Source organism: Artemia sp. Qi Xiang Cuo, chromosome 8 (genome assembly GCF_049724085.1).
Source record: "Artemia sp. Qi Xiang Cuo chromosome 8, ASM4972408v1, whole genome shotgun sequence".
Taxonomy (NCBI): domain Eukaryota; kingdom Metazoa; phylum Arthropoda; class Branchiopoda; order Anostraca; family Artemiidae; genus Artemia; species Artemia sp. Qi Xiang Cuo.
The window spans coordinates 77,570,075-77,581,584 of record NC_142801.1 but is presented as its reverse complement, the minus strand read 5'-3'; the positions used below and the strand labels follow the sequence as shown (position 1 = coordinate 77,581,584).

The window sequence follows — 11,510 nt, the reverse complement described above, 5'->3', positions numbered from 1 at the left end:
TGTGTGCAGGTATAGTTGGCTAGGCTCTTGGCTGATAGTGGGATTTTGTGGTGTTTAAAGTATTTTAACAGTTTACAAAGCAAGGTATGTTGTGCTGACGTCAGCATATTACATTCAAATAGGCAATGGTCAATTGTTTCATTATTCATATTACAATGCCTGCAAAGAGGGGACAGGGAAATTGAACCACTTGAATTAGAAAGCTTATATGAGAATGCAAGGAAATTTAGTCCATTTATTCCAGAACGAATTCTATGATAAATTTTAGAAAGATACTTCTTGGGAAAGGGGTAAAGAATAGGATTAATCTTATTAAAATTAATATCTGATAGCCTCCATCGGTAAATATCTCTAATTGGGATTGGTCTCCCACTTGGCTGGTCAATATTTATAGCATTTTTTGCTATTTCATCAACCTGATGATTACCACTTATGCCAGGATGGCTAGGAATGTACTGAAAGTAAGTTTTTATGCCACTTGAAGCAAGATTATCAATAATACTGTGACAATGATAAGTGTCAATGTCCAACTTATATTGAGGAGCTGAGGCCAGCAACTCAAGGCTTGATAAAGAGTCGGAATAGATGATTATATTATTCGAATTTTCAATCAAAGATTGGTTTTGGTTAAGGTGTTCTAATGCCATGATTATGGCATTTAACTCAGCAGACATTATAGATAAATTATTAAATAATCTCTCACCCATTGCAATTTTCATGTGAGGAAGGAAAACACCACTTGCAACCTTCTCATTCATCTTTGACCCATCAACAAATATTTGGAAATGATTTTTATAGGTAATTGTATTAAGTTCTGCAAATTTTTTCTGGACAAAAGCAATGGGGGTTAAATCTTTATTCCATTTTGAAAATTCAGTATTTATTATGGGAAATGACCAATTCCATGGAGGGGATTGGGGGAAAGTAGGTGTAATAGACTTTGCTGTTACAGGGAACTTCTTTTGAATATTGGCATACTCATTTGCAATACCTCTATACATGGCTGTATTTCTTAACCAATTATGTAATGTGTGTGAGCTATTTAATTCAATTTTTGTAAGATGTTTTATCAAGAGAAAGCTACGTCTCTCCCTTATTGTTGTTAATCCACTCTCCATAAGCAGAAACTTGGTGCTTGTGGGTTTCCCAAGACCAAATATGAGACGTATTATATCATTTTGTGTTGTTTCGATTTTTTGCATCTGGGTCTTTGCACATGCACCATAGACGATGAGCCCATAGTCAATATGGGGTCTTATATGTGATTTATAAAACTGGAGTAAGGTGTTCTCCTTACAACCCCTGGGTGTGGAAAGAAGTCTTTTTAGTATATTTGCTTTTCTATAACATTTTTTTATTGTGTTTAAAATGTGGAGGTGGAAATTAAGTTTTTGGTCAAGCATGAGACCTAGGTAATTAATATGATTATCTTCTGGAATAGTTGTTTTATTTAGAGTTAGTTTTGCATTAACATGGTTTCGCTTCCGGTGAAATTGGATTATTTTTGACTTAGTGGGTGCAATGGGTAAATCTGAATGTTGAGAGAATTTTTCAAACTGGAAAAGTGACTTTTGCAGATTTGACTGTGCTATCTGAAAGGTGTTGCCAGATGACCATAGCACCAGATCATCAGCATATTGTAGATTCGTGTGGGGTAGGTTCATGTCCCAGAGATATAGGGCAAATAGGAGGCAACTGAGGACTGCTCCCTGAGGTAGGCCTTTGGATATTGTCTTTTGGGGTGAAGAGGCTGAACCAACACAAACAATGAAACCTCACACTTCTATGAAGGACTTAATAAAGGATACTAGCTTAGGAGGTACTCCAAGGTTTGCAAGTTTATTTAAAAGGATTTGGTGGTTCACATTGTCATATGCTCCTTCAAAATCGAGGAAAGCTGCCACTAGGATATTATTTTTTTAGAAAGATTCATTTATTGCATTTGTTTGCAAAATGAAAGCATCTGTTGAGGAGTGGTATTTCCTGAATCCAGTTTGAGTGTGTGGGATCATTTTATTTTTCTCAACAAACCAGAGGAGTCTGTGATAAATCATTTTCTCTATTATTTTCCCCATCACAGGCGTAATCATTATGGGCCTATAAGACTCAGGGTTATCTTTTGGTTTATTTTTCTTTAGGATTGGTAGGAGGGATGAACATTTCTATATATTGGGGAACCTAGAAGATGCCCAAGTGTGATTATAACAATTTAGCAGTTCTTGTTTGTATGATGGTATGAGATTCTTTATCCATGTAGGGTGTATATTGTCACAGCTGCTGCTAGTTTTGGACCTAATATGATGTATTGCATTATTCAATTCCTGGATTGAAAATGGATTAGTTATGTACTCGGATCCTGGGCGTGGTTGGTAACTAGGGTTCATAGGAATTGTGGACAGTTTGCTTTGATTATTTGATGTTAGCTTATTAACAAAAAGAGTTACAAATAGGTTAGCCTTTTCATTATCATTGTCATAATGGGTATTATTATGTATAAGCTCATACAGGAGTGGGTTGGGAGAAGTCTTTTTCCCACATATGTGGCTTATGACCTTATGTATAATTGGCTCATGCGTTTCTCTGGAGAGATTATTTGCAAAATTTTTCCAGTATTTATATTTAGCATCTATTATAGTCCTTTTTAGATTAGATTCTGCTTGTAATTTTTTTAAATATGTAGTAGGTGTTGGTTTCTTTATGAATTCTGTCCTAGCTGCCTTTTTTATCCTCCATTTATTTAGGCACTCATTTGTCCACCATGCTTTAGGAATTTGTTTAGGAAATGTTTTCTTAGGTGTTGTCCTGGGGATAGCATGATTAGCTGTATTTAATAGTAAAGATGTCAACGCTTCAGCATGTGTGTCAACTGTTGTGTTAGAAATGCATGAACTTTGGGTGAAACTTGTAATTTCATCATTTAGCTTATTTTGAAAAATAGACCAATTTGCTTTAGTGTTGATATATTTGGAGGTATGAGATAAAGTTTCAGCAGGTTCATTTAGGGAGCAAACTATAGCAAAGTGGTCTGTACATAGACTATCAATTTTATTTATGTAAATTTTGTTCAAAAATTTAAAGACACAATTTGTAGGTCAATTGTGGAGAATTTACCACTTTTGGGGTTGAAATATGTATTCAGGTTTGGAGGGGTAGCAACAGCTAATTCATTTTTATTTGAAGTCATATGCTCAATAAATTTACCAGCTTTATTTGTTGGTTTATTCCCCCACAAAAGGCTGTGGGCATTGAAATCACCACAAATAATGATATTTTTTAACATATTAGAATTATTTATATAATTACAGAAATCCTTGGCATCTGTAGTTTGGCCATTAGGGTTATAAAAGCTTATTATGTAGGTTTTTAAATTATTCAGCCAAACACTTATACCAATTACATCAACATCATTTTCAAAATCTGGAAAATTGATGCCACAAAATTTTATATTATTATTAACTAATAAAGCTACACCACCTCTTTTTCTCTCTGAAGATCTATCCTTTCTCAGGATAGTATATCCCAGAGACTTAATTTGTTGATTTTGGGTTAAATGAGTTTCCTGGAGGCAAGCAATATTAATGGAATTATTATTCATACATGATATTAGTTCATTTAGCTTATTTTCTGTGAGTGATCTTACATTCCATTGGAGTATTGATAAATGTTGTGTTGTTGATTTATTCTTCATATGACTGTGTATCAATGTTCAGCTTTGTTAAAAGTAAAGGAAGATCTTTTTTTGCTTGAATGAGCATATCATCTGGGATGTAGATTTTTGCCAATTCTGCAATAATTTTTGTTTTCTGTAGTTGATGTATGTTCATGGCCTGAACTGCATTACAGTTTAGAATGAATAAGCATATATTTGGGGATTGTATTTTTGGTAGTGCATCCTGTTTGTTGGTTAAGGGATTGATTCATGGTAGTGTTTCTGGTTTGTTTCTTCTTAGGAGGGAGGGCCAGGCTGGCCTCATCTCACTGGACAAGGAGGCTTGTCGGCTAGGTGATTCCTTCTGATAGGGATTTGAGCTAGGGGGATTAGAAGATGGTGTTTTATATGGGGTGCTTGATGCATTTGGGGCATTTGACTGGGGGGTTTTGGTTGGTTTCATTACAGGCTTTATTTGGTATTGTTGGGCAGCATTTGCTTCCATTGCTGCAAAGGGGTGTGGGATGGCCTTTTCTGTTGATTTTTGGAGTGTTAGAGCTCTTTTCTTGTATGAAGGGCATAATGGTTTATTTGTAGATTCATGTGGGCCTTTGCAATTGATGCATGTAGGCCGAGTGTTGTTGCAAGTTGTCAGCTCTTTAGGAAGGAAAAATTTACAATTACTACACTCTTGGAGAATTTCATTGCATTTGTATGTCGTGTGTCCCAGTTTGAAACACTTCTGACACTGAATAGGCTTAGGTTTGTATTCCTTGTGTGGTTTGATTTGCCCAAATAGGAATAATTTTTCTGGGATATCAATTTTATCCTTTAGTGTGAATAAGAAGGATCTACTAGTTTTTATGCCATTAGTTAGGTTTTCCAAGTTGGGTAACATCCTCAACTGGGATTGTGTTTCCAGCCCTATCTGAGAGGCCTTCTTTTAACTCCTGAGTAGATATCTCTTTGGGAACATTATAAATTACTATTTTTGTTGGTGATTGCTTTGGGTTCCAATTAGATGCAATAATTGGGATATTCAGAAGGGATTTAAGGTTAATTATTGTATCTGCTGATTTCTGATCTTCTACAGCTATTAGCAGAGATCCATCACGGTTAATGTTAAGAGAGAACATTGATTTTAGCAATTTAAAAATTGCAACTCTTATTGCAGTGATCATTTTTATTTGAAAGGGGGTAGTGGGAGTAATTTTAAGGTAAATTCCTAAGTTTTTGGAGGGAGAATATTGGGCAGGGAGAGGGGAAATGCTTTTAATTGGGGAGATTTTTTTCCTTTTTTTAGAACTTCTAGAGAGGACCTCTTGAAACCCATTATCATCTTTTATGGTTACATTAGCCCCTACACTTATCATTGTCCTATTCTCCGAATTGGAGCTATCATTAGAACTTTGAGATAGGGTGCTTGACCAGCCAGGATGGGTATCTTTCACTATGACACTTTCACTGGAATTCGGTTTGGGATCTGGGGGGACTTTTTTTTTTGGAGGACTTCTAATCATTGCCTATTGAAAAAAGCTTTAAACCACAAAAATAAAACTAAAAACAAGAAGGGAAAATAGATGATATCAAACCGTCTGCACTATATTATGGGGAGGATAAACACCACAGTATAGCCCTGAGGATGACTTGAGCAGAATTGGTTTGGTACAACTGCTGATTAGAAGAGATAATAATCACAAGAAACAATATTTCGATTTTCTTATAAGGTTGCTATTGTGTTGCTTTTACTAAATGCTCAAAAAAATTTTTTGCGCGCACGCGCACCATCAAGCATCGATTTTTACTATAGGAGGATGATCAACACGATTTTCACAATCTTTTTTCCTGTTTTCTTCTTTTTTTTCCTCTTTTCCTTTTTCTTTCGTTTTCATAGTATGATTGAAAATTCCGGAAACCCTACAAGTTCAATAATTCTTTCTTTGGATATATGTATATATATATATATATATATATATATATATATATATATATATATATATATATATATATATATATATATATATATATATATATATATATATATATATATATATATATATATATATATATATATATATATATATATATATATATATATATATATATATATATATATATATATATATATATATATATATATATATATATATATATATATATATATATATATATATATATATATATATATATATATATATATATATATATATATATATATATATATATATATATATATATATATATATATATATATATATATATATATATATATATATATATATATATATATATATATATATATATATATATATATATATATATATATATATATATATATATGTATATATATATATATATATATATATATATATATATATATATATATATATATAATGTTACATTTCTACTTACTTTTAATTTCTCTCAGCAGGCTCCTTTTTACTCAATAAAAATTTTCAAACTGAGGAGATTCACCTATTCACATTGAGTGGTTGGCTTTTGTTTAGATTCCAATAGATTCCCAATCATCACAAATCCAAGTGTCATTATAGGTTCATTTTTAGTTGGTAAGATTTGATACACAGAAAGCTGATTTTGTTGACCTTTAGACACCGGAAGTGAAGTGTCTGTTAATGAAAATAGGTGACTGCTTGTTTGTCTCTGAGACAGACAAGCAAAATTGTAAATTGTTAAACAGACAAGCAAAAATTGTAAATTGTCATATCTTTACGATAATTTTTTTCCCTGAATTCATGGAAAATAAAAAAAAGTTTTGTTTACTATAAACCATGACTTTTTACTAGTTTATACCAGATTCCGGGAAATTTAGTATACCCTCTAAAATTACTAGATTTTTTTTTACAAGATCTAGTAAAATCCTACTGATGATGGCAACCCTAATTCTATAGTGCCCAAGAATTTTTTCCACAGAAAGGATTTACGTAGTGCTCATTTATATCAGGCAACATAGAGGCGATATTTTCAAATTAGAAAAATGAGTTTTAGAAGTCAGAATACATTTTGGTCCTATCCGCCTTTATATGATTAATTAGCTTTTTAATATTATCCAATATTTTAGTGGTTGCCTTAGTTTTTCTTTGTATCAGTCATACTAAATTTGATTTTGTACCTTAGGCTAGGCATAGAATAAACAATGGTTTTTAAAAGAAACTTTTCTTCAACATTTTGAAAGAAATATGGCTGAGCAAAGGAAATTTAACCTTCAAAGATTTTCAGCCCTTCATATTTAGGTAGATCCTAAAAATTTTCATAAACAAAGCTTTTCTAATTATTTTAAAATAGGCTAGGACAGGTACTAAATAGGCTAAATGGTCATAGTTTATCAAAGACAAGTGTCAAATTTTTATTAGTTTTCTGGTAAATATTTCATTATTCATATTATTGACCTACAAATAAATTGAACATACCACTAAATGCCATTTTTTATGCTCTTTCTGAATATAATAATCACTTTTCTAACAAATTTAATTTGAAGCCTTGATCCCTTGAAAATAATAATTTCATTCTATATTTTTTGGATATAAAAATTAGTTTTAACATTTCTTTCAAACTTACTGTTTCATTTTAAATCCATTGTGCAAAAGTTGCCTAATTCACAAACATTGATTTTTCAAGATGAAGTTGATTAAAAAAAATCAAAACAAATCCACCATGTTTTCATCTTATTCTGTTAGGCTGCTTAAAAACTGCCATTTCACCTATATGTCAAAAAATTTCAAAGCCAGCAAGCAGAAACATGGCAGACAGAAAAATGGATAAATTATGTGAATATTTTATTCAACTTAATTATGATAAATCAATGCTATTGGATTATATAACTTTAAAAAATGGATTTATAATCAGATTTTAAGTTTGAAATCCATGGTTTAAGCCTTTTTTATACCACAAAAACTAATAATTTGTTGGTCATTTTCAAGAGTTCAAAAAGGGTGTAAATTTGAATTTGCAAGAGAAGTGACTATTATATTCGTAAAAAGGATAAATAAAGGCATCAAGTGGTATATTTCGTTTATTCATAAGTCAATAATATGAACAGCAAAATATTGACCAATTTTCTAGCTAAAAAATATCATTTAGTGGCAAAGCAATACCATTTTATTTACTTTTGCTCACTTTAAACAGTTCACAATAACAAACACAATACTATAGGCCTAGGTCTGACAAAAAAAGTACTAATATATCCCCTATTCAACACAACTTGTGTCATTTAGAAGTGGTGATCTGCTTAGTCCTGTCTTAACCCTGATTTCAGGAGATGTGTCAAATCAGGAGCCCAGTCAATATTTATATTATCTTAATTTTAACTGAAAAAAAGTTGTGTAAACAAAAATGCTCATTTTTTTCAAAAATGGACATAGTCAAAGTGATGCAAAGTGAAAATTACAAAATATTTTAGAAAATTAACTGATTATTGCATATCAAATAGAAAGAACCTGATTACTTAAGCTAAAAAGAAGGTAGGCTCAGGTATTAATTAAGTCCAGAACACCAAAATGACTTAATTTCCATAGTTGAAAGTAAGATAAGGCACCATATTATTGAAAAGGCTGTGGCAATGAAGTTCTTTTCTGTTATGGTGGACAAAACCAGATATTAAAAAGTAAATACAAGCAGTTTATACACTAGGGCTACAGAGCCAGATTTAAATCTTAATGCTTCTTAAATCTTTGATGCCCCAGGGTTTTTGCCACTCCATATTCATACCATAGGAGAGAGGGTCAATTTTCCTTAAGAAAATAATCTTTATGATGACAATCTTTATTTTATCACAGAATGACATCACTTATGATAATAACTTGAGAATCAAATATTTTTACATTAGGGGTATTAAGTAAATTAAATAATTGAACAAAATATTAGAAATAATTTTAATCCATTGGTAGATAGCAACATATAAATACATGTAGGGGAGTTCAGGGTTGAACTAGACCAGGTTAAACCAGACACCCTTAATTGCTCAGACACTATTTGGTGAAAAATTCTACAATTATTGGTAAGAGTGTCATCTAACCTTTATGTCTCAAGGAGGAATTCCTAGTTTGGTATATTGGCCCTTTCAAAAGTTATACTACAAAAATGTTTTAGGTAGGTCAATTTTTGTCTGGCACCTTGCACATTGTTTTGCTAAGCTGTAGGCTAGGCCTAAGTATAATATCAGGATTTCTTTGCTTGTTTCTCTAAATTGTTTGGTCATTTTAGAACCATGAAAAGTTGTGGTATCTACCTTTTCTTTAATGCTCTTAGTCCAAATGGATTTCTCTGTTGGATTGTGAAGAGGGGAGGGGGTTGATCTGGAATTTTTTTTTGAGTTGAAGTGGATGGTGTCTGGTTCAACCCTATATGTGCAACAGTAGATGAATTTTTATTTCTTTGCTTACAACCATGAATCTTAAATTGTAAATGCTTTTTATCTTATATCTTGAGTAATGCAGATAAGCCTGAAGTGGATATTGAAGCAGCAATCAGAAAAGCTGAGAATTGTATAGAGGGAAATTGGCAGGTCTTTCATAGGCAGCGCGCTAGTGCTGCATAAGTAAAGAATGATGTGGGCATAATGTTTTTTTTTTCTTCAGCCGGGCACTTTGTATCAAAGGAGTTGTTGTAGAAACTTCGAAAAGGGCTCATTCGATTGGAAATTGGAGTGGCTAGTGCCCTTTGTAATAGTCGAAAGTGATTGGAGGGAAACCAGCTCCCCCCCCCCCCCCACGCCCATCATTTCCCAAAACACATCCAATAAAAATTTTAGGATAGCCATTTTGTTCATTATAGTTGATTTCCAGATAGAAAATATATTTCTGAGGAGGACACTCTCCCACAACCCTCAGGGCAAGGATTATAAGTTATGCCCTCAGGGCATATAAGGTTTATATAGAAAGTTGTTGTATAAATCATAGGCAGCACGATTCCGCTGCCTAAGTAAAGAATGGGGAAGCTCGAGAACGAGACAAGAAACGGGGAATAAGTAAAGAGGAGGACACTCCATCACAACCCTCAGGGCAAGGGTTTTAAGTTATGCCCTGGGGACATATAAGGTGTTTATAGAAAGTGTTGTCGTTTCCAAAAGGGCTCATTCGATTGGAAATCGAAAGGCCTATTGCCCTTTTTAATAGTCGAAATTGATTGGAAGCTTGACATTTTTATAGTAAAGATCAAAGTGGGTATAATGTATTATTTTTTGTTATTGTTGTTATTTAGACCAGGGCACTTCGTATCGAAGGAGTTGTCGTGGGAACTTCGAAAAGGGCTCATTCGATTGAAAATAGAAAGGGCTGATGCCCTTTTTAATAGTCGAAAGTGATTTGAGGGCAACTAAACCCCCTTCCACTACCACCCACCCACCCCAAACCACCCATTTATGCTCTTTAAATTTAAACAAATCAAAATAGCATAAGTGTATCCAAGCTATCAAAGAAAGTAAACAGATTTTTTTGCAAATGGTGTCAAGTTTTCCATTTCAGGTCAACTAGAGGAGGTATGAAACTAAATTAAACAGTAGGCCTACTATTTGTGTCCAGATTTTTAAAATAGTGTATGTTGTTAAAAATTGCTGAAAATGTTTCTCCAGCATACAAATAGCAGGCCAAACTATCAAGTGTTAAAAAAAAGAAAAGATTTAAAGTATTATTTTCTTTTTCCCTGAAAAGACTATGTCAATATACAACAAACAGAAATTAATTAAAAAAAAATTTTCCACTAAATAACAAAATTTGCACTTTACTGAAAAAATACAAATGAATGTGCAATGTCAGTTTGATATATATGTACTGATATTTAGTCACCAAAATGTAAATATTGTTTGATTTATTAAAGTTATAAAAGTTAACACATTTATATTTTTTCAGTAAAGTGCAAATTTTGTTCTGGCTTTGGGAAGGCATAGGGGTTTTGAACCCAAATTATGTTAATTTCTGCTCGTTTTGAGTTTGCCTCTTGGGTTTCATTTATTTATCGATGCTTATTTGTGGTAGTTTCACGCTCGGTAGATTATTTGATTTTATTTTTTGCTCATTTTTTGTTTAATGGAGTTCTTTATTTTTCTTTGAAAAACTTATTTTGTGGAAAAAGTTTTTAAATTAATTCTAACAAATAAGAAAGAGACATGTAAAATCAAGAATGAATCACAGTCTTGCCTTAAATGATGTTAAAAATCTGGCCTTTCAATATGTTTTTGCAAATGAAATTTAAACCCCACTATCTTGGACAGAACAAAACAGTGCCTAAAAAGACTGGCTTAGGCTACAGTTTTCTTGAAAATAAACTCCAATATCTCACTTCGCACACCTGAGCCCACTAGCCAAGCCAGGGCAAGTGGCTTCAACAAAGTAGTTTTTTCAAAGTATTTTGATAATCTACTTGATATCTATGGCAGGCGTCAATTTGCAGCTGAGTGCATGTGGAATATTGATGTGACTGGCGTTCCTGCGGTGTTGAAACCTCCAAGAGTTGTGGCACCAACAGGAGTTAAACAAGTACAACATGCCTTCTCTACTGAGTGGGGAGAAAATACAACATTGTTTTGCTTCATCAATGCAATTAGTGGACAGGTTCCACCAGTTTTATTTTCCAATGAAAAAAAATTCAAGCTAGAGATGGTACAAAGTGGTCCTTCTGGCTCCCTTGGCTTTGCACACCTGTTGGGTTGGGTGAACAACGAGACTTTTTTTTTTGTTGGCTCTGCAACACTTTTGGAAGCATTGCTGCTCTTCAAAAGACAATCTTCATCTCCTTTTGCTTGATAATCACAAAAGTCATTTTGAACCAAGATGTATTTCTTTTTGCAAGGAAAACAGTATTGTTTTTCTAACTTTCCCACCAACTCCAACCATTAGATATTGGTGTT

The 11,510-nt window shown here is 32.7% G+C and overlaps 1 protein-coding gene across 1 annotated transcript in view; it reads left to right on the top strand.

Moving 5' to 3' along the window:
• The first annotated feature begins 6,644 nt into the window (after positions 1-6,644).
• Positions 6,645-11,510, top strand: part of LOC148949810 (cyclin N-terminal domain-containing protein 1-like) — a 44,387-nt gene continuing 39,521 nt past the window's right edge. Inside the window, exon 1 of the mRNA XM_089093109.1 lies at positions 6,645-6,657. Coding sequence (XP_088949235.1) covers positions 6,645-6,657 — 13 coding nt within the window. The remainder of the gene's footprint in view (positions 6,658-11,510) is intronic.